This window comes from Pseudorasbora parva, chromosome 14 (genome assembly GCF_024679245.1).
Source record: "Pseudorasbora parva isolate DD20220531a chromosome 14, ASM2467924v1, whole genome shotgun sequence".
In the NCBI taxonomy this organism is placed as follows: Eukaryota; Metazoa; Chordata; class Actinopteri; order Cypriniformes; family Gobionidae; genus Pseudorasbora; species Pseudorasbora parva.
Window position 1 is genome coordinate 28,662,221 of NC_090185.1, and position 23,326 is coordinate 28,685,546.

Consider the following 23,326-nt stretch of genomic DNA (forward strand, 5'->3'; position numbering starts at 1 on the left):
CTGCTTATAATAGACTGATGTGCTCCCAGGACAGCACTAGAGGAACCCTGATCGGCTCATTTGCTACTGTGGTTATTGCTCCTGTAGGACCAAAAGAGGCTCCTTATGTCTCTGACATGGCCTGAGCTGAGCGACCCAGTCGTCCATGTATCTCATCTGTTCTCAATGAAAGCTTGGCTTATTCTGCCTCCAAAAATAACTTCCTTTAATTGCAGATAGGAAGCCATATCGCAGAGCAGGTTGTTCCTATTTGCAGGGCGCAACATTTCCATTAAATCAGGCCTAGAACTGAGAATAATACTTTATTATATATATTGACTGAAGAATGTGCAAGATTCATTTATTGTGTTATTTAACATGGTTTTATTGCAGTTCCATGTGCTCTTAGCCCTTGGATACAGTTCAACAAGAAGGGGATGTCCCACAGAAAGATCTGGCAAGCAGAAATGTGGGTAAATATAATATTGGGTGCTTTTAAAAAAGGTTAGGTCGATGTGTGAAACCATTTATGACCAACTTTGTGTTGCTGACCTTGTGAAAATATACATGTTCATTTTTGAATAAATGGTTTTCTGGGAACTCTGGACTTTTGGCTGACTTTAGTGTGACTTGACAACCAATTCATTCACGTTGATGTCAAATTGTGTCCTTTGTGTTTGTACTTTCTTGCCAGACTTATAGACAAACTATGTATTTTGAATATACATTTATGTTTTGAAAGACTTACTATTTCATCTCTTGTACACTTAGCAATTTTTAACCGTGACCAGAATATACTTTTTACATTTTTGTTTCAAGATCAAAATTGTGCTGCCAAGAAACTGATTTCATTCTGAACTATTTTCCCCATGCAACGGTCAGTCAACAAAAGACGCACATATATGAACCCGTTGCTTTGACAAACCACAGCTAACACAATATATCAGAGACCTGTGTTCTCAAGAAAGTTGAGAATGTCAGAACAAGATATTAAAACGTTTCTCAAAGCCTAGATTAACAAACGGTTGTGCAATTTCGTTTAAACAATGTCAAAGCCAGGCAGGCAAAAGGTCACCTAATTGATTTTGCAGTAGTTTCAGTCCTCAAACTGGCCAAGCAGCACTTGGCAACAGCACTTTTCACTGTTTGTATCACTACGCTTAGGCTACAATTCAGTCAGATTGGTGAGGATTTCTAGTGACCCTTTCTGCAGGTTACATGATTTCTCCAGTAGGCGGCGACAAGTGGAATGTTGAGCTTTTGAATGACACTGAATTGATTCGTTCAAAAACATTGATTCATTCAAAAACGAATCACCACTGTCGGGAATGTTTGCCTCGTTTGGAATTGTTTTCCTTGGCACACCAAAAGTGAACAAGGTATCTCTGGATTTTGTGACTAAAAACGTGAGTACTTATGAACCTTTTGTTTACTGAACTTCTGTATAAAACCAGACACCAAACCAGACGCCACACGCTTAAATGCCTTCAAGCGTGTGGCGCACGAGGCATTAATCGAAAGCGCTTGTGTGAATGATATTGACCTCTGATTTACATCTCGAGGCTATACAGATATATTTTTGACTGCTATAATTTAACTTTTGGAATATATCTCATTGATATTTGTCAAGAGTCTGTTTATCTAAATAGTTTTTAAATCTTGAGAAAATAAATAAAGCTGCAAGAGACACTGGAACACAATATAGCGTCAATGGATGCAAAACATATGCCTGTCCATAAATATATTCGAGCTAGCAGTAGCCTAAAATAATTTGAAATTAAGTTTGAAATTAATTAAGGCAAGTTCAAGGGCGCCGCAATCTTTTGGAAGTCATGAAACCAAAACCTGATTAATCTTAAATTAAAAATGCAGCCCTACTAATGGACATGACGTATCCAATGAATAATTTCTAGACAAAAATTATCCTATGAGTAATGATTGAATCCTGTATGGCCATAGAAATGTCCGTTCCAGAGAAAAACCATGCTGCTATACCATGGTTGACAAATCATCTCATTAAAATTAAATCAATAAAGCGTGTGCCCAAACCCGCATATGAATCAAAGGTCTCACCTTTCTCTCCCTTTTCCATCTTTCTCCGTCTTGTTCTTCTGAACAGCCTGTTTTCAATAGGCCCACAGCAGCAGCGTGACCCTTCACTCCATCCCAGGGTTAAGGAAACAGTTTTCCCCGAGTCATGATGGATCTTGGAACATTCCAGATCTGTTTACAGTTACGAATGACCCATTATGGATGTCGCTTGTCAGACATGTGGGATGTTTGATAGGACGCAATGAACTTTTTGTCCTGCACAAAGACATTTGTCTTTCAGGACCGTGATTCTTCATATTGTTAATGTAGCCTCTCTGATCACTTTTGACAGCCGGACTCAAACCAGAAAACTGTAATAGCTCTTTTAGATTAAAGCTAGTATATTTTTTACGTTGTTATGCTGGCATAGTAAAATGTGTGGACAACATAGATTACAGCGTGATGGAGCATATCCTTAAACAAATCTCTAACCTTACATATGAAACTTGGTGTAACTTGTCCTGCACTTTTGACATGAACAAATTCATGCATCTAATTAGAGTAATTCGAGTTACACCTGGTAGACAAAAAAATGGGTGCAAAAATACCATAGATGCACTGACAGAAGCACTCAAACCATTTGCTAGGCCTATCATAGGCCTTTTTTGGCTACCCTATATGGAAACATGCCATAGTAACATCTCATAGCAATGCCCTTTCAATACATACAACACTATAGCTTTGTGGCAGCGAGTTTTATACAATTATCCAACCATATTTAGTTTCGACAAGAAAAGATCTAGATGATCTATGAACTAATATCCCCAGTTTGATCCCAACTATAAGATCTTGTTGAAATAACTTGTGTAACGCTTTTATTTGAATCAGACTATATCAACTTTCTGTTTCTGTAAAAGACATTAAAGTGGATTAAATCTGAATGAAAATTGTCGTCAGGAAGAGATGCATCAACATTGGAGGTAAGAGATATTCTCCAACAGGACTGACCTGGTGCATACTTCTGCTAAAACCATTTCACATAATCCATGTTTAGCTAGTATGATGTCATTGGTGAAAGAATTCATCAGTATTTTAGTCTAAAATATATATAAAAAGTATCAAAGATATTTATTTAACATTTATTTGATAAACAATCTGTCTATGTATGAAACATTTATAAAATTGCATAACATGTGATGACGTCTAAAATTGAAGAAAAAATTCTTAGCCCAAATATAATATCTGCTTTTTAAAAAACTATTTCACAATGGATACATTTAAGGTATATCCTCTAAAAACAAGTTCATTCACCCAAAAATGAAACATCCGTCATCATTTTATATCATTTAGTTGTTCCAAAGTTTTTTTCTTCTGTTGAATATTAGATATTTTGAAGAATGTTGGTTTAACCAAAGAGTTAAAGGTAGCCATTGACTTTCATAGCACACTGTAAAATAATTATTTTAAAAATAAGTAACCTGGTTGCCTTAAAGGGGCTGTTTCATGCACACTGAGCTTTTTACACTGTTAAAGACTTGGATTCCCATCCTAAACATAATCAAAGTTTCAAAAACTAATGTTGGACATTTGATGAAGTATTTCTGTGTCAAAAATACTCCTTCCGGTTTCTCACAAGTTTCGGAGAGTTTTTTTCGAGTATGGCTCGGCTTGACGTTAATAAGAGCGGAAGGTCCTTGTATGGGCCGTACGGGCTCTTCTCCCGGTAGGGTGCGCGCGCCTGTGACTAGAGCGAGAGAGGAAATGCACGCCGTAAACACTCTCTCAGCTGCAGATCCAGTCGTCCGTGAATACTAATGTCGGTTATAGTCCGCGCCGCGCTCGACTTCCTCCACTTTGACATTAAGCGACTTCAACGCTTCAGCACAGCATTCCGGGAAGGCAGCGCTGCATTTGAACCGATTTGAACGCAGAAATGACGGGAAGCTTCACAGCATCGCTTCAGTCGCGTCTCAAAGTTGATTTCCTCGCCACTGCTGTCACAGGACTTCACCAAATCATACCAAAGAAGTGTGTTTTTGACGGAGGGGTCCCAGCGATAAAGGTTCGGTCCTGCTTTGGAAGCAGCCGGTGAGTAAAACTGCTTCAAATGTCTGTGCTGTTGGCTCGTCGCGTGAGTAAACATCAGTAAACAACACGATCGCGTGCTTCGTCATTCAAATGCGCTAACGGTTACTCCATTGCTGTTCTATGTATAACGTTACACTAGTCTGACGTGCAAAACCGTTTTGCTTGCTACTGCTAAGGTTTAGTCGCATACAATAGTCCATAAACCGAATCATGTCCTCATAAACCGCGAGTAAAGACACACAAATGTTGACAGGCCACTAAATACAGTACATACCACAGAGACGGACGTCCTGATGTTGCTGTTTCTCCTGTTCAATTTATTTCAGCCTCAAATTTGATTCTGGTTCATAGCTGAGATAGCCATGGGTTTCTCCACGCTTGAGGACGTCACCGCTTTGTTCGCGATCGTCATTCTTTAGCGCCGCCCCCACGATACGCCTCCTGGCGCTCATTTTTTTCCAGAAAGACTCGGTACAGCCTATATTTCTTTTATAAATAGAATAAAACTAAAGACTTTTCGGAGAAATGAAGGATGCAATACTACTCTATAGGTATTCAAGATTTACATGAGATTGACTGAAACTGAGTGTCCCCCCCCCTTTAAATTTGAGTTCATTGAAATTAAAAATTTGAGTTAATACAGTGACATTTTTTAAGAATCGACAACCTTTATTCAAATATTATTAAAATATTTTTTTGGGTAACTGTATGTTTTATTTATGACGCAGTGAAACATGCCAAATTGTGCTATTGTCATGATTTATCAATTTATTTTGTATGGTTCAGATACAATAATATTTTGAGTTTATGTTTATTAAACCAATATCCTTCATTGTATCAACTCAATTTTTCTATTTCAATATACTCAATTTTAAGGCAACCAGGTTACTTACTTGTTTTAAGTTAAACCAACAATTTTTTTTACAGTGAAGGAAAAAAAAAAATACAGTGGAAGTCAATTGGGTGTCTTTAACTCTGGTTAACAACATTCTTCAAAAAATCTTTTTTTCTGTTCAACAGAAGCAAGAAACAGGTTTGGGACAACTTGAGGGTATGTAAATATCCTCTTTAATATCTTATGAAACTTAGTTCTCAACTAAATATTGCGTATTAAGATTTTATTTTTATTTTTTTACTGGAAACCCCCCCACCCCTGTGTATTCAGTCACTTTGTTGCGGTCTATATGTATATTTGCAAATAGGCGCATTGCTTAGACACTGATTTTCCAGTTTCTGTGTGGTTTGGAGCGGTTTCAAACATTCCCTATCTTAATTCACTCTTCTGATAACAATTTGCAGAACCTCGACAACCTTCCAAGAATGTCCCAAATGAAGATCTACAGGCGTATCAGATAAAATAGTACGCTTCTAATAACTCTTCATTTACTTGGGTCTCAAACACACAGTTGGAGGAAACGGACTTGTGTTCGAGGAAATGAATGTGCGTGTCCGTTTCCCTCAGCATGCCGCTGTCATGGAGCGTGTTCTCCCTCACAGAGGAAAGACGTGACAAATTACCGTGTGATTTGAGCCCAACGTGCTGCGGTACCTGTCCGCCCAAAGAGCGAGCTGTGTATGCTTCTCATTAGTACTAGATTAAGCTGTTCAGAGCCGTACAGTAAAACATGACCGAATCTCCCTGGATTACTCCAACCCTCCAGAGACGGGGTAACATAGACCGCTGCTGTCCCGCTGTGTTAGATTTACTTCTCTCCTGATTCAAGCTGAGTTTGATGGCCTTTGGTGAATTTAGTTATTGAACCATAAGTAGAAACATTTCTTTATCGCAGCACGTATACCACACCACATAATTGTGCAGAACATCAATGTGTTTCGGTAATGAACATCTGGATGTATAGAATAGGAGGTCTGGGGCTTGATTTTGGTATGCGGCTCTATTTATATCCCAAAACTTAACCCATTCGCATAGCCCAGTAGCATATGATTTCATTAATAGCTGTGTTTAGTTACTCCATTAATAAATTACTCCGAAGTAATTAATTACTATCTATAGGGTTGCAAAGGGATCAACATTTTCTGTAATTTTCCCGATACTTTCAAAAAAATCTGAAACGTTTATGTAAAATTAAAAAACTTAACTACTAATTATATATTCAACAGTGTAATTAGCTACTGACCAAAATGTGTAAAATAACTTTACATTAAAAACATAATACATTTAACTTTAAAATTTAATGTTCAATCCACTATTGTTTTATACAGAATTGTCATAGTCTATGCAATGCAATTACTTCAGAAGTAACTGTAATCCCTTACTTTACTTTTCAGTGGGAAAGTAATTAAATGATAGTAATCAGATTACTTATTAATTACACCCAACAATTATTAGTATTGCTGATTTATACATATAGTCTTGTCACGATACTGGAATTTCCAACTTTGATATGATATACCTTGATATAAAATATCGATATTCGATACCACATGAAAAACTGCCATGTATGCTGCCATACAGATCATTTGTTCTAATTTTTTGCACAGGAAGGCTTTATTTGAATAATTGAAGCTAGCCAATATTTCCAAAAAAGACAAGTAAACAGTCGGTAATTAAAAAAAAAACATATTTTAAGAATTATAATACAATAGAATAAAGACACAAATGGAATGGCTTAACGTTTTTCAGGTGGGTTTTCAGGTTAAAAATCCTACAGAAATGAAAGTAATCAAATCATTTTGTAAATTGATTAATATTAATGTTTACAATAAAAGCTACAAACGTTATTCGGTAAGAGCTTATTCTTTTTTAAGAGCTTATGCGCGGATCCAATATGCTGTTACACAACTATTTATGTTCCAAAACTGACTATTTACTTGAATACTCTGCTAGAGTATTGACCATTTAAGTGCAATACGACGCGGAAAATAAATACATTTAAAACTCGCACGCTGTTTGAGAGGTGGAAAAAGTTCATTTTTAACTTTTTTTTAGTATTGAATTAAATTTGAGTATATTTATGATTTGCTTTTCAAGTCCACCATCTTGGATTTTTAATTGAGCTTGCCGCAATGCATTCTGGGAAAGTTTAATTTGTGAAATACAACTGATACTGCCGTAAATGTAATAAATGGCCGTTTATTTTGACGTTTTCGCATTGGATGTCTAGCTAGGAATCTCCTTAGGTTTTGGAACAGAGCCCGCGTTATCATGCTAGATCATTCATGTGTGCTCTGGTGAGCTTTTAAACTACAGCAAAAGTGAGCTTGAACAGGTGTAGCTTTAACTTTCTGCTTTTTTAACGTGTTCGCTTCCCTTATTGAACGAATGAGGCATTTCATATGCTTTCATATGTACTAATGTACACCCAAAGCGCTTTACACTCATGACAGGGGTCTCTCCTCAACCACCACCAGTATATTATTAATACAGTATACTGTTAAACAACATGTTTTATTTCTCAAACATTGTTGTTTCAAAACTGACTGTATTTACTGTATTATACTTGGCAAGAAGGTTATTATACTTTTGACATAGCGTTTTATGTATTTGACCGGTCAAGTGCAAAAAGCCTAGCCTAGAAATCTAGACGTACCCTAGCGGCAGCAAATTTAATCTGCCCGCGAGTGTCGTCTAGCAACTCTCAATACACTTCTGAGCTGTATTCGCCTAACTCTTGCCGGACCAATCACATCGTGTATAGAGTCGATGGGCGGGGCCATAATGACGACGGCCGAGTTGCATTTGCGTGCTTCTAGTAAACACAGAAACTGCCGAACGGCGGCGATCTTTCGAATCAGCTTTGACCGCGACTCTGGAAGACTTGGAGTTAAGCTTTTCTCTGAGAAAAGAACAAACGGCACTGAAGTCATTCTTAAAAAGGGAAGATGTGTTCAGAGTTTTGCTGACCGTATACGGTGAATGTTTAATTTATCAACAAGCTCTGTTTCACCTTCGTTGCCCTGGTTGGTGGTAGCGCTATCCTATCGCGTGCAGAGGGAGTTTGAAAGACAACCGTTTATCCCGCCCCTCGGATTGAGCCCTGTCAATGCTGAGTTTCCAGACCAAACATCTTGATGTGGGTCTGGCTTGTCAGGCTACAAAAAGCCACTAAAAGTAAATACATTTGGAACTCACAAGCTGTTTGAGAGGCGGCTTTATGTGAGCAACACTTAAATTGATATTTTGGACAACATAATAATACAATCCCTAACTGCTTTTGAAAGCACGTTATACCCGTCCACATAAACCGTTCCCTCTCTTCTCAGTATTAAAGGTTAATCAGACTAGAAAACAATTTGCGTCCATATGTTTCCAGTATTAGAAGTGACACTTGTAATGTATTTGTAGACCGTCCCTGGTGTGGAGGACTCGTATCGATCTACAGATATCGTACACTCAGATGTTAAAAATGAGTCCAGGGGTCCCGCCTTCCCGAGGTCAAACATCTTGAAGTGTTTGCTTTAAGCAGCAGAAATGACTAGTGATTTTTACAATAAATACCAGCTGTATTAATTTCACCGCTCTATTATTCACTGACTAGCAATCTCTGATTGACACCAACCAACAGAGTTAAACTGAACCACCTTTTTGTAGGTGTGGTTGTAGATTACATCAAATGTAATTTCTGAGACCTTTCTTAGCATTTCAAATCATCCTCAGTAAATATGAATGCATTTGATACGTCTCGGTCCCACAAATGTTTTTGCAGAAATCCCTGTTTTCGGGTGCAGATGTCTGGCTTTACTGACCCTAAGGCAACATTCACACTGGTGCCTTTTTAATAGGACCTTTTTACAATAAAAAGTCGCATATAGTAACAGTGGAAAACAAAAGAAACATACATCTGTCCAGTGCTTATTAGAAAGACCTGATGAAAACCACATGTAGGGCTGTTTGTTTATGGTTCCTAGGGAAAATTCATAATATTAGCAAGGAAATCTGAGGATGAATTTATGTATACTTGAAAAAAAAATCTTCATGCACACTGCCACGCATGTACGTACAGACGCACAATCGACAATTTTTTACTTTTTAATTATTTTTATATATACTACTAGTTTCATTTAGTAATCCATGGCTAATCTTTAGCCAAATAATTTATACACTGTAAAAAATTATTTAGAAAAAAAGTTACCTGGTTGCCTTAATTTTGAGTTAATTGAAATTACATTTTTGAGTTAATACAATGATTTTTTTTTTGTTTATTTAAAATATTATTAAAAGATTTTTAAAAGATTTTGTAAGCATATTGTGTAATTCTGTGTGTTTTATTTCTGATGACGCAGTGAAACATGCCAAATAGTGCTATTTGTCCTTCAAATGTCCTTCATTGTATCAACTCAAATGTTTAATTTCAATAAACTCAAAATTTTAAGGCAACCAGGTTACTTACTTTTTTTAAGTTAAACCAACAAAAACCAACAATATTTTTTTTTACAGTGTACGGTTTTATATGTTGGAAGTTAATCTAAATATTTGTAAGAAATTATGTAATATATAACAGGTATAAAATTGTACAAATTATAAAAAATAACATGATATACAATCTGGAAAGGCTTGTAAACAGCGTATAATTTGGACAGTATGAATAATTGTTGAAGAGTGTAACACAATGCCCTCTACAAAGTCCTTCATATTGTATTGTTGTGTTTTATTCATATTGATCAATACAAAATACAAAAATAAATCATTACATTACAAACTCCTTATATTTTTAAAGTGGCTCAAAAACATTACAGCAATTGGGCATTTGAGTCCAAACATTATCAGAAACAACGTGTGTTAGATAAATGTGTTAATGTCATGGAAAACAAAATCACATTCATATCCCTAAATTTTGTGGCTAGAAACAAAACGATACATATGGAATACATAAAGTAATATTAATTTAGTCTACAAAAATCACTTGCATTTATGCGTTTTAGTTTTGGTCCCTGTTCAACCCATTTACTGACAGCCATTTAGTGCTGGACAATATTTACATGTTGGTTGTTCTTGTCGGATCTAAATCACAGCCAGTATGACACACAGTTAGGCCACTCGACAGTACAGATCTGTATGCAAATGCTGTTCGCTAAGGCCTGAGTCACGGAATGTCGCTCGAAACATGAACAGAAGTTTGAAGCTGCCATGGCGTGATTGCATCAACAACACCTGCTTTATACATATAGCTTTAAACTGCATATTTCTTGAATTTCAGTGTATATGGCATTTGCTACACACAGGTAGCAGAGAGGAAGAGGAAGGCAGGAAACTATGATTCTGCTTCCTGTAGTAGCAGCCCTGTGTCAAACGTCTCTGTCCCGAAACCTTGCTACCTCTTACCTACATAGTGCTCTGATAAGTGCACTACACATATTGCCTACTATCTTCTAAGTGTAGGTTTATATGACAATGATGTACTAAAAAGTTTTTCCTTTGCGTTACAGACGACAATGTGTTGTCAAAATGTTCGCATGGATCCGCGAAAACGACTAAAATCGCTGTATTCATGCCACGCCAGTAGATGGCGATGTCACTTTGTAAAGAAACACTACACGTGTGTTGACTGAACACGTAATACGGATGCGGAGGGTGTCACCATTTTCAAAAAGTCAAGTTTTTTTGTAGTTTACGTGGGGACGATAACAGTATACTTGCGCTTTGAAACGAGTTTTCAAAAGTTTGCCTTTTCAGGCCCCCAAAATGGCTTTGTCGTGAAAATAAAGGACCATAACAACACATTAAAAGTAAAATAAAAAAAAATTGAAAACGGTGATGTGTAAACGCTCTACAAAACTGTTGCCGTTAGCATGCTGCTAAGCTAATTGCAACATTTTTACGAATAAAAATAGGCTACATAAAAGTGCAATGTAATTTTTTTAACTTTTTATTTAGTATTGAATGAAATTTCACTACATTTACGATTTAATTTTCATGTCTGCCATTTTGGATTTTAATTTTAAGTTTACCGCAGTGCATTATGGGATTCCTTTATTTGCCAAATGACGCCGCCGTAAATGTAATAAAAGGCCGTTTATTTTGTCGTTTTCGCATTGGATGTCTAGCTAGGAATCTCATGAGGTTTTGGAACAGAGCCCGCGTTATCATGCTAGATCATTCATGTGTGCTGGTGAGCTTTTAAACACCTATACTACAGCAAAAGTGAGCTTGAACAGGGGCAGCTTTAACTTTCTGCTTCTTTTTTTACTTGCTTGCGTCCCTTATTAATCCCCAAATATCCTAAAGGTTAAACATCCCCCACAGCTATGACACAAATCCACAAACTCAATTTTACTGCCCTTTTAAGTTGTGGAAAACCTGTACATTTCTCTTGCCTTCACATTCACATGTTTAAGGTCGTGTACAGTTGTTTCATTGACTCACATACACTCGTGCACCAGTAAATAGTCACAGCCAGCAGTAGCAGTGTGTCGGGATGAAGGTGTTTGGTTGTGTTTTGGTGAGCTACGGGCTGGTTTAGGTGAAGTGCTGTTTGTGCAAGCAGTCCAGAAAGAGGAAGAGTGATCTAAAAGAGCGAGAGAAGAGGATGTGTGCCTATTTAGAGGTCAGAGATCCACTACGGTCCTCTCCACACATCCTTGTGTGTTTACTCTGAACGCTTCTTTGACTTCTTTATTCTGAAAGAGAAAGAAAAGTCGTATTATTAGACATGAACGATCACTTATTTTGTTTTCCATACAGTACTACTTTCAAGACTAATACTGTATGCTGTAAAAATATGGTCACAACTTTTTTTCTTTTGTCAAATCAACTTAATTAGTGATAATTATGGAAGCTCAATCTGCCACAGAAAAATACATTTTAAAAGATAATTGTGAAATTTTTTCTCACAATTGTCACAGTTGTGTGTTATGTCAAAATTGCGTGTTAAGTCACAATTACCTTTTTTTTGTGGTGGAAACATGCTTCTATAGATAATTCATGTGGTTCAGATAACAATATTTTGAGTTTCTATTTAATAAACCAATTGTATTTACTCAAATTTTCAATTTCAATTATCTCAACATTTTAAGGCAACCATGTAACTAAGTTAAACCAACATTTTTTTTACAGTGAGATGTCAATGCTGATACATTATTTTCCGATTTTGGTAGATGAAACTTGTAAATAACCGTCTTTGAACATTTCTATGTGAACTATTCTGTTTATGTATCTTTTAATCAATCTATAACAAACACTGTAATAAAAAAAATCATGATTTGTTCTCAAAACATTTGATCTTTAAAAAGTGATTGTGATTCACATAACATATTTTTACATAATAAAGTTTCTATTTATTAAACAATTTTTTTTGTAAACTAATCTTTAATTTCAGTGAACTCAAAATTAAGGCAACTAACATAAGTTAAACTAACAAAAAAACCTTACAGTGTAGTTTTATTAAAATATATTTTGCAAGTACATCACAAAAAGATTACTAAGTTTTAGATTTAGTGTAACAAATTTAGATAAGTCACAAAATGAGCAGTGCTATTTTAGTATTATTTTATATAATAAATATAGTATTTATTAGTGCTGTCAAATCGATTAATTGAACCACAACTAAAAGTTTGGGTTTACATGTGTGTACTGTGTATAATTTTTATGTATATATAAATACGCGCACACATTATGTAAACAAGCTTTTTTTTTTGTGATGCGATTTATTGAGATTAATTGATTTGACAGCACTACTATTTATTAACATTTTCGAGTCTTTATTTGTACACTTCGTTTGACTAATTGTATACGTTTTTGTCTTTATTGTTTATTTATCTATTTAATATATATTTAAATCCGTTTAGCTCTAACTAATTTTTAAATTCAGTTTTAGCCATATTAGTACTTAACTCAAACCTAATTTTATTTAATTCAGTCGCCTTGCAAAATGTTATATTTTTCATCTAATAATTGATTTGATTTTACTTCAGCTTTATTTAAATCAACATTTTTAATAGGGTTTTTTTTTTTGATAACAGCATCTCCAGACTGATTTAAAATGATCAACACATCAATAGTGTTTTTTCTTGCTTTTCTTGTTGTAATGGCATCAGTCAGTGTGTCTCAGTGGCACAATAGGAGGCCGATTATGGTGGTGTAAAACCTCTCTGCTCTGCTTGTTACCTCATCATTAATCTACAATTAGTGTAATTAATGAACAGAGGTTAAGTGCTTAGGGCTCTGGCAGACCCTAATTACCTACTTTGGTAAACGTGTAATTTATATAATCTTAAATTACCCAATAACATTCCACATATGCCATTTAATTGTTAGGAACAACACCTTGTAAATTGCTGCTAAGATTAGTTTTAAAACACCTAATGCTTCTGCACCTTTACATTGGTTTTTGATGTAATATAAACTCCGTAAATCAACAAGTTCTGTAAATTACAAGAAAACACACCTCTCTCTGCAGATTGAATACAATTGATTGCATACATTACATCAGAACATAATTTAAATGTCATTTCTTTTTAATAAATCAGTGTGATTCCATGATAGGTTTTCTTATGTTTATTTTTGCTTTATTTAATTTTTTTTACGTTTTATAGGTGTAAAATTACCTCAAAGGTAATGGCTAACCAATTTTGAGAATTAGAAAGAATCTTGGAAATGTTTTTTTTGTGTGTGACTATTTTGAAATAGCATGTATCTGTTTTATGTGTAAAGTTCTGTCTACATTTAATAAGTTACATATTTTTTTGTACACAATTTAGATTTTATGCATTTCAATTTATTGTAAAATTCCATCAAATTGAATTGAATAAGCCTTACATCTTAATTGAACAATTGATTAACAATTGTCAATTATTCAATTAAAATATATAAGAATTATTCCATTCAATTTCAATCTTAGATGTGAATCTTAAAATGATTACTTTTGTTTTTGAGTGTATGTAAATTATGCACAACTTTTTGTTAATTTTATTATGTTGATCACTAAGGGTGTTTATTACTTTTGTGAAAGGATCTGAGAAAACGACTAAAACCGCTGGACTAAATCTTATTTATGCCAGGCCAGTAGGTGGAGATGCGACTTTGTTGCTAAAAAAACCCACATAATAAGCATGTGCATGACATCACCGCTTACAAAAATTCATGTTTTTGCAATGCTATCTCATGACCAATTTGTACGTATTTGTACGAGGTGGCTATTTTTACGAATTCGTACGACCTCACTCGTATGAATTTGTACGAATTGTCTAAATCACAGTGACGGATAGGCTTATAGGGTTAAGTCATTCTCACAAAATCATTTGAATTGGACTACTCGTCAAATACGTATGATTTAACAAAAACCTTTTTGTTAATTTTACGCACAACCTCGTAAAATATGTACGAATTGCAGTGAGATCGGGTTGGTCTTTGTAGTTCACACGGAGATGATAACGGAATCATGACTTGCACTTTGAAACCCGTTTTCCCGAATACGCCATTGTCGTGTAAATGAACAGATAAAACGCATTAAAAGTTTCCAGTTTTTAGTTGAAAACAGTGTCGGGACCTCTTTAGAATAACATTTTCTACTGTAAGTTTTGAACAGCATGATTTTTGCTCAGTAGATTTGTTTACATTTTAATTCAAAGTCTCTAAGGAAGCAGACTGTATCTTATCCCGTGATTCTCAGTGACTTGTTTTTCCGAGTGTAGAAAGAGTTTCTTCTTACTTGTTAATGGCATTCTTTAGATACTGCTGAAGCCATTTGGTCTTGGGGTTGATGCAGACCTCTCTGTTGTTCTTCAGCTTGGCACTGGTAATGAGAGAGAAAAAAGAAGGTATTTATTTCGGACCAGAGCAAAAGAGAGACTGTACGTTTCTCCCTCTGCGGCCTTACAGTGTGTTTCATCAGATCATATCAGCTGTCCGTCATGGACTGTGTTTCAGTCTGTCTATTCTACTGTACTGGCAAGAGTCACTGCGCCCCATCAGATAACTGGATTGAATTAGAGGCGGTTCGTAAGGACAATGTTGTGCTGTCTAAACGTTCAGAATTTTTGATGAGTTTGGTGATTTTCCCCGAACTGTGCATCTGCATGTTTGTCTAAAGTAACATCAATTATTTTATTCAAATACATATTTAAATCAATTAATAACATCTTAGACTCTGATTCCTGTTACTAACCAAACACATGCATTGCAAACCTAGAAAAAAGGCCCTTCACGTCAAGGACTATAACTATAATGATAAAGATATAATGATAAACGAGTCCACACTACTACACTAAAAAGAATTGTTGGTTTAACTTAAAAAAGTAAGTAATCTGGTTGCCTTAAAATGTTGAGTTCATTGAAATTTAAAATTTGAGTTAATACAATGAAGGAAATTGGTATAATAAACATAAACTCAAAATATTATTGTATCTGAACCACATTAAAAAACATAAATCACAAAAATAGCACAATTTGGCATGTTTCACTGCATCTTTACAAACAAAACACAATTTGCTTACAGGGTGATGTCAATTCTCAAAAGTGTTCATTGTATTAACTCAATTTCTTAATTTCAATGAACTCAAAATTAAAGCAACCAGGTACCATTTTTTACGTTTTTTTTACAGTGTATATAATGATAATGGCTCAGAGAAACTATACTATTGGTATCTATCTATCTATCTATCTATCTATCTATCTATCTATCTATCTATCTATCTATCTATCTATCTATCTATCTATCTATCTATCTATCTATCTATCTATCTATCTATCTATCTATCTATCTATCTATCTATCTATCTATCTATCTATCTATCTAGTTTTTCCATCCATCCTTCCATGACATCTTTCTGTATGTTGCAATAATATTTTGTTACATCCTTGCAATAAATAGGCCTACTGCATTATTTACCAGGATATTTGCTGTGAGATTGTTTTAGTTAATGATAAATAGAAAGTAAAAGGTCTGACTCAAGCAGAAATCAACTCAAGCAGGATATTTTCGATTGATATCCTTTGGCAGAGCCAGAAAAATCCCCTCAAACGCTTCGTTCACACACACATGGAGAAAACAACTCAAGTGACACCCAGACTTCGCACTTCAGTGGCAAAAGGTTGTGTTTGAGAGTTAGCGGCTCACGTTGGCATTCAAATGGCTCCTATTCGTATTGCTTACACCTCACACACACACGGATCTCTCAATCTGTCTAGACAAATGGAGCCTGTCGCCTCAGATAAAAGATCCGCTTAACCCCAAATCTACACACGAATCCTCACAATCAACCTCCAGATCAGTAAGCTAACTAAAAGTGTAATGCTACCCCTGTTTGTTTTCCGGCGGGATGTCTTCCATCGAGCTTATCTTGAGAGAGTTCGCTTTATTTGTTTGTTTGTTTGTGATTTGGGCTCTTGAGTTAATCTAGCTAGTCTAAACGATCTTCTGCGCGAGCTTGTCGGTGGTCTGGGACCGAGCCAGCAGGTAGTAATTACCTCACAGCTAGCTAATGCTAACAACAAAATGAGTGATGTGCGTGTCTGGGGGGGAAAGGGTAGGTGGCTGTCTTTCATCTTGGCCAATGAATCCGAAAGGATTTCTAAACAAGATGTGTGGAAGATGGCAGATTAAAGGTGATTTCCTCCGGCCAAAGTTTGTTCCCAAAATGACCCTTAGCTACATGCTAACCTCTGTAACCCCTGTAACCTTGATCCCCTGTAGCGCTTTGGCTTTCTGCTGCCGACAGGGTACAAATGGTTCGGTTTAATACATTCCAGAACGCTTAAGAAATACCAAATGCTGGTAAAATGAACACGACAAGGTCGCCCGCAACACAAAGCTAATCATTCTGACCCTTAACAATTATAAAACCTGAACACTCATAATGGACAAAATCACTCTCTTGTATTTTCTCATTTGATTCTTTCTTGTGTTACTTTGTAACTGAACAATAGGCCACATTGCTACTTTCCCACACTGATTTGACTCAGCTGTGGAAATTTGCAACTTTAAGAGCTATTTCTGGCATTTAAATGACCTTTGTTGGTGTACTTTAATGTTGTGTAAAGCATTAAAAATGTGGTAGAGTTTAGCTGTTGTGAGATAGACGGTGGGATGCCGACTCACATGACTTGGAACGGGCAGCTCGGTGTGTGGAGGAACTTGATCTCACGGATGCTCCTCTGTGGGACGGTGTTGAGAGTGGACCGGCACCAACATCTCTCCACCAGACTGATGGGTTTAGCTGGGATGTGATCAGAACACAGAGTATGGAGTCAGTGCAAGAGAAGTAGGAAAAATGCCTCTTATATTAAAGAGATTTGAAGTTACAGTTTGTAAGATAAGACTTCAAGAAGAAGTTAGTGATATATTAATAAACATTTTTGTTGGTTTAACTTGTAAATGTAAGTTACCTGGTTGCCTTGAAATTTCTGCTTTAACAAATATTGTTATCTGAACCACATTAATTATCTAAGTTGATTTGACAAAAGAAAAACGTACAATAAGTCATGAAATCAAAATAAACTTTATGTCAGTTTTACGTAATTTAAGTTGAATTGACTTACACAGTCAAGTTCATTTGTACTAAAATACAAAAAAAAGTCAACACGTTTTTTTTTTTACAGTGTACGTTTCAAAATTTTAGGTCGGTACTTTAAAAATAAGAAACAAATTAATACTTTTATTCAGCAAGGATGCATTAAATTGATCAAAAGTGACAGTAAACATATTTCTAATGTTACAAAAGATTAATAAATGCTGTTTGAATTTTCTATTCATTAAATAAACTTGTTTTCATTAAAATATTAAGCGGCAAAACGGTCTTCAATATTGATAATAATAATAAATGTTTCTTCAGCAGCAAATCCACATATCAGAATGATTTCTGAAGGATCATGGCGTAATGCTGATAATTCAGCTTTGATCAAAGAAATAAATCACATTTTAAAATATATCCAAATAGAAAACTTATTTTAATAATATGTAACAATATTACTGTTTTATTGTATTTCTTGATCAAATAAATGCAGCCACTGAGCATGTTTTCAAAAACATGCTGTACTGTAAATCTTCAAAATATAGATATTAGAAGCACTTTTTAAAATACTTAACATAATTCCTTGCTGCTCTTCATATTATTTTCATACATTTATGGAAATATACCTTAAAACTTATTCAGCTGCATAATTTGTTTTAAAAACGGACCAAACCTTTTGTTTTCTACTTATTTATAATCATATTGATTTGTTTATGTAAAACAATGAAATTATCCAATCGTTTTTTTTGTGTGTGAGACGTTGCCAAAGATTATCACACTTTTTGTGAAGTTTTTGTAAATGCATACAATAAAAAGATGGAGAATCTTGTAAAACAAGTTTGTTCAGTCTTAAAAAAAATATGATCAATAAGACATGACAAATGTTTTTTTAAATTGCTTTAACTACAAGCAATTTAACTTGTTTTAAATTAAAGTCAGTTTGAATTAAAGTCAGTTTAATTGTAATTTAAGTTGAAATGACTTAAACATCCAAGTTGATTATACTTATAAGTGCAAGCAACTTTTTTACATTGTAACTGTTTCTAGCTTTTTAAATTACGTGACAAAACCTTTGCCTTCTGAACTCATAAAGACAATAAAATCACATATTCGAAAGTTCATTTCAATGCGATATAATCATACAGTACAACACAAAACACTGAACTCTCCAACACATCTACTGAAAGTGTCTGATCACCTGCGTCCATTAACAAACCCTGATCATTAAAAAGAGATTAGTCTGCATTCTAGTGGCCCTCGTCCATTCACAAAGGGGCCGGCCTGCCTTTTCACTCGCCACATTTTTCATAAGGAGCCTTTCTGAGGGTCCTCAGCATTAAATACGGCAGAATCCCAAAATCACACTCCAGGTTTAGTCCTGAACATGTGCATTAAATGAATCTGTTGAAGAACATTCTCTGAATGGTTTCACATCTCCCTGGTTTCTCTTTAACGCACCCGGTTATGAGGGAAGTCAAACTCTGAAATTCCCACAGATATTCCCGACACTGTCTGTTCCCTTTGTCATGTTAAACGCCGGCCCATTAAGCCTTGACTAAACACTGCGCCAAGTGAACAACGCAGGAACTTTTTGCTTACTATTCTCTAATTAGACACCAATTAAAAGAGCTTGCAGATAAGTAAACAGTGCTAGGTGTTTTTTTGCACAGCAGAAACAACAAAGCTAGACCCACCAAGTTCAGCTGGTCAAACATCTCGCCGAAACCTTCTGTCCTTTTAGATCAGACCCGCTAACATGTAAAGGCATGCACAGCTAAGTGAAGACATGTATGCAAATGTATGCAGGGCAGTTACGAGCTGCAAAGTGATATTAATGGAGCCTCTTAATGATCGTTAACTCCTTAATGATCATTACCTGAAAATATTCACTATTCTAGAAAACCTAATACAACAGTCCTGCAACTCAAGTAATAGAACATTTCAGCAGAATGTGCTCTGTAAAAACTTTTACAAAGTTTTAAATTAAACAAAGATTATTGGAGTATGTTTTACAAGAAAATTATATTTTATTTAATGTGTTTCTGTATAATTATCAGGGAATTTTACAAGCAAGTTCTCAGTAAAAATGGTTTCAAAGTGAATCCTACAGCATTTTTTGAGTGTTCAACAGGAACTCAATGGGGTTTTGTTTTAGTTTAGGTTTGCTTTGCTTTGTTTTTGTTTAGTTTTTCTTTTTTGATTTGTTTAGTTTTACTTTGCTTTTGTTTGTTTTGCTTTGTTTTTGTTTAGTTTTAGTTTTGTTTTACTTTTTGTTTAGTTTTTTGTTTTAGTTTATTTGTTTTTGCTTTGTTTTAGTAATTTATTTTGTTTAATTTTGTATTAGAATAGATATTGGTCTGGTTTGTCTAATAATTTAATCGTCTATATATGCGCTAAAATAAAATATATTTGAATTTTAGTGATGAATTTAAAAATGTGTTAATTTTACACATTATAAATGTATTTTCAAAATATTTTTGTCATTTTGAATATATTTATTTAGTTACATTTCAATTTATAACATTACAGTATATTATAAAATATATTATTTGTCACATTCATAATGAATACTAACATACATTAATTTCATTTATTATAAATGTGTTATTCAAAAGAAAACAATTTTTTATTTTTATTTTAGCACAGCAACAAGATTCCCAGGGTGATATATCTTGCTACACTGTACAAAATCATTTCATCGATAAGTTATGACAACATCTATTGTTACATTGCTTTAAAATATTTTAAACAATGTTCAAATTTTTGTTGTTGTTATACACATTTTTTATGTAATACAAAAACTCATTTTTTTAAGTCATTTTAATGTAATTTAAGTTAAAATGACTTAAACTTCCAAGTTGATTGTATTTAACAATATAAGGCAGAATTTGTTTTACAGTGTATTGTTATTTAGTTAATTGAATTGCAACACGTCAAAGCATCATCTGAAAACATCTGAAATTTGTGTAAATGTTAGTCGTAACCCACTTACCGTCGGTCTCTGGGCTCCATATGGCGAGCGTCAGTAGGGCCACCAGCGCTAGAACTTTGCTATCCATGCCAAGTGTGTGTGTTTGTGTGTGTGTGTGTGGCTTTTGTCCGTCACAGCTAGCTTCCAGAGCTCAGTGTGGCGTCTCAGAGCTCTGCGAAGTGTTAAGACTGAGGACCAGAGGGAAACACTCCCCCCTTTCTCAGGAGGAGGGGAGGAAGGAGGAGGAGGGAGCGGGGCTGGACCCTCTCCTCCGACAGCCACCTTCTTCAGCGAAAGTCCCAAAATTCTGGCAAAGATTCAACAGTGATAGTCTGACTCAGACTCTCTCTCTCTCTCTTGTCTATTTTGCTCTGAATCTTTTTTTTTGTCTCAGAGGAGGGGAGAAAGCAGTGACCCTGCTGTTATCTCAGTATTGTTATTTCTCAATGTTTCGATTTGTTATTGTTTGTTTCATGTCATGTTTTTCTGGTGGTCGACTTTCACTTAACTGGCGCTGCTGAATTTCCTGGCTCTCAGTTTACAGCTGCATATCAGATTCCCTCGATTTTAGGATTCTTATTCGGGTGTATCTGTGTATTCAACAGATTTCCTGTATGCAATTCACTTTTTGTGATCTTTATAGACCTAAAAGCTTATGCTTTAATGCTTGAAATTAGTAGATATAATTATAGAAATTTGAAGGAAAGTGTGCCAAACAACTGTTACAATTGATTCAACAAGGTGCTGCAAGCATTCTTTAGAAATGTTGGCCCATATTGATAGGATAGCATCTTGCAGTTGATGGAGATTTGTGGGATGCACATCCAGGGCACGAAGCTCCCGTTCCACCACATCCCAAAGATGCTCTATTGGGTTGAGATCTGGTGACTGTGGGGGCCATTTTAGTACAGTGAATTCATTGTCATGTTCAAGAAACCAATTTAAAATTATTGGAGCTTTGTGACATGGTGCATTATCCTGCTGGAAGTAGCCATCAGAGGATGGGTACATGGTGGTCATAAAGGGATGGACATGGTCAGAAACAATGCTCAGGTAGGCTGTGTCTTTTAAACGATGCCTAATTGGCACTAAGGGGCCTAAAGTGTGGCAAGAAAACATCCCCCACACCATTACACCACCACCACCAGCCTGCACAGTGGTAACAAGGCATGATGGATCCATGTTCTCATTCTGTTTATGTCAGATTCTGACTCTACCATCTGTATGTCTCAACAGAAATTGAGACTCATCAGACCAGGCAACATTTTTCCATTCTTCAACTGTCCAATTTTGGTGAGCTTGTGCAAAATATAGCTTCTTTTTCCTATTTGTAGTGGAGATGAGTGGTACCTGGTGGGGTCTTCTGCTGTTGTAGCCCATCCGCCTTAAGGTTGTGCATGTTGTGGCTTCACAAATGCTTTGCTGCACACCTCGGTTGTAACGAGTGGTTATTTCAGTCAAAGTTGCTCTTCTAATCAGCTTGAATCAGAAATGAGAAATTGAACAGGTGTTCCTAATAATCCTTTAGGTGAGTGTATGTATATGTGTAATTAAGTTTTATTTTGGAGCATATTATTCTTTTTTCTTAAACTGTCCAGAAAAAATATCTCAACTTACCCCAAAGCATCTGGCACAACTTACCACAAAGCTACCATTTTAGTAAAAACAAACAAAAAAAAACAAGAAATTGCCAAAAATGTATTGGCAGTTAACCACCATGTAAGAGAAATGTTTAAAGAAATCATAATATAAAATTATAACTTTTAAACTATTTAATTATACCCTGAAGCCATATGATACTTTTGTGTAATTAACAGACCAAAACTGTTATTATTTGCTCTGCCAAAGCTCGTAAAAATGAATTTGCATTTGTGTGCATTCAAATATGGGGCGTTAAGACGTCTCATGCCATTTTTCACTATCAGTATCACTGGCATGACACGTCTTGACGCAGCGTATTTGAGTGCTGGCTCGCAGAAATGATGGATTGAACAACAAAGGTCTTGTCCAGTTGAACAGGCCTTTAAAACAATGTGGAGAAAAATGAGCACAGACCAAAGCAGGCGTATGTGAGTGTACGTCTCCATAAAACTGTGGCTGGTGAAGTACCTTTCAAACAGACGTCTTCCACAGTCAGTGGAGACACTGTGTTACACTTTTAATAGGCTGCATTCAGACCCTCACGCTGAGAGACCCGGCAGCACAAACCCCCTTAACAGCCCGTAAACTTTAGAGGGTGTTGATGGTTATCAAGCAGTCAGCCGAGGTGCAAACAATGTCGATGTGAAAAGGAGTGGTATACAAACTTATCAATAATTATACGTTTTTGAGGTCACCGAGAGTCTGTTATGTTTCAGTGGCACTTCAAACGTCTTGCAGTTCGTAATATTTAGTCACAGGAGTGACGTTTGGCACGTATAACAAACAATAACGCAGGTGGAAAAACAATCATCCCCTTTAAACAACAGAAGTATTTTCTTTGTTGTTTAAATGGCTACTAAGAGTATTTTAGAGATGCCTTTTGATCTGAGATCAAACGCACGTATTTTCAGCTTTAAAATTCAAGCATTCAAACTTTTCCAACTTTGTTGTTTTCTCTGGCTTTGAGGAGTCCGGTGATATTTGTAAATCCTCCATTAATGTTCGCATTGTTGATCTCAACCCTTGGCCTTTTCAAAGTGCAAGTGAGCAGGGGGATGTTAAAAAGATTACTAAACATCACTACTGACCTAAGTGACAACTCTGCAACTTGTATCACTTTAGAGGGCAGAGGGCACGTTTCACATCCTCAGGTTTCGTGTTTCAGAGAAACGTTTTCCTTCACTTTGTTCTCACAAAGAGCCGACGGAC

At 35.6% G+C, this 23,326-nt stretch overlaps 2 protein-coding genes across 3 annotated transcripts in view; one reads left to right on the forward strand and one right to left on the reverse strand.

Annotated features, from left to right (window-relative positions):
* The first annotated feature begins 1,253 nt into the window (after positions 1–1,253).
* si:dkey-246e1.3 (uncharacterized) overlaps positions 1,254–23,326 on the forward strand; it is a 97,543-nt gene continuing 75,470 nt past the window's right edge. For both annotated transcript variants that reach the window (XM_067416174.1, XM_067416176.1), the window contains exon 1: positions 1,254–1,385. The gene's annotated coding sequence lies outside the window, so the exon portion shown is untranslated. The remainder of the gene's footprint in view (positions 1,386–23,326) is intronic.
* Positions 9,687–20,664, reverse strand: cxcl12b (chemokine (C-X-C motif) ligand 12b (stromal cell-derived factor 1)). Its single transcript, XM_067416167.1, has 4 exons — positions 20,498–20,664; positions 17,094–17,211; positions 14,706–14,789; positions 9,687–11,676 (listed from the first exon to the last, which is right to left on the reverse strand). Exons 1-4 carry the CDS (start codon positions 20,562–20,564, stop codon positions 11,646–11,648), a joined length of 300 nt encoding a protein of 99 aa, XP_067272268.1. The 5' UTR covers positions 20,565–20,664; the 3' UTR covers positions 9,687–11,645.

Bases quoted from the DNA above. Each gene is read 5' to 3' on its own strand.
- cxcl12b (XM_067416167.1), bottom strand. From the start codon at position 20,564: ATGGATAGCAAAGTTCTAGCGCTGGTGGCCCTACTGACGCTCGCCATA. The intron at 14,790-17,093 runs GTGAGTCGGCAT...TCTCATTACCAG, and splicing joins AGCTGCCCGTTCCAAGTCAT to TGCCAAGCTGAAGAACAACA. The intron at 11,677-14,705 runs GTAAGAAGAAAC...TTTCTCTTTCAG, and splicing joins CTAAAGAATGCCATTAACAA to AATAAAGAAGTCAAAGAAGC.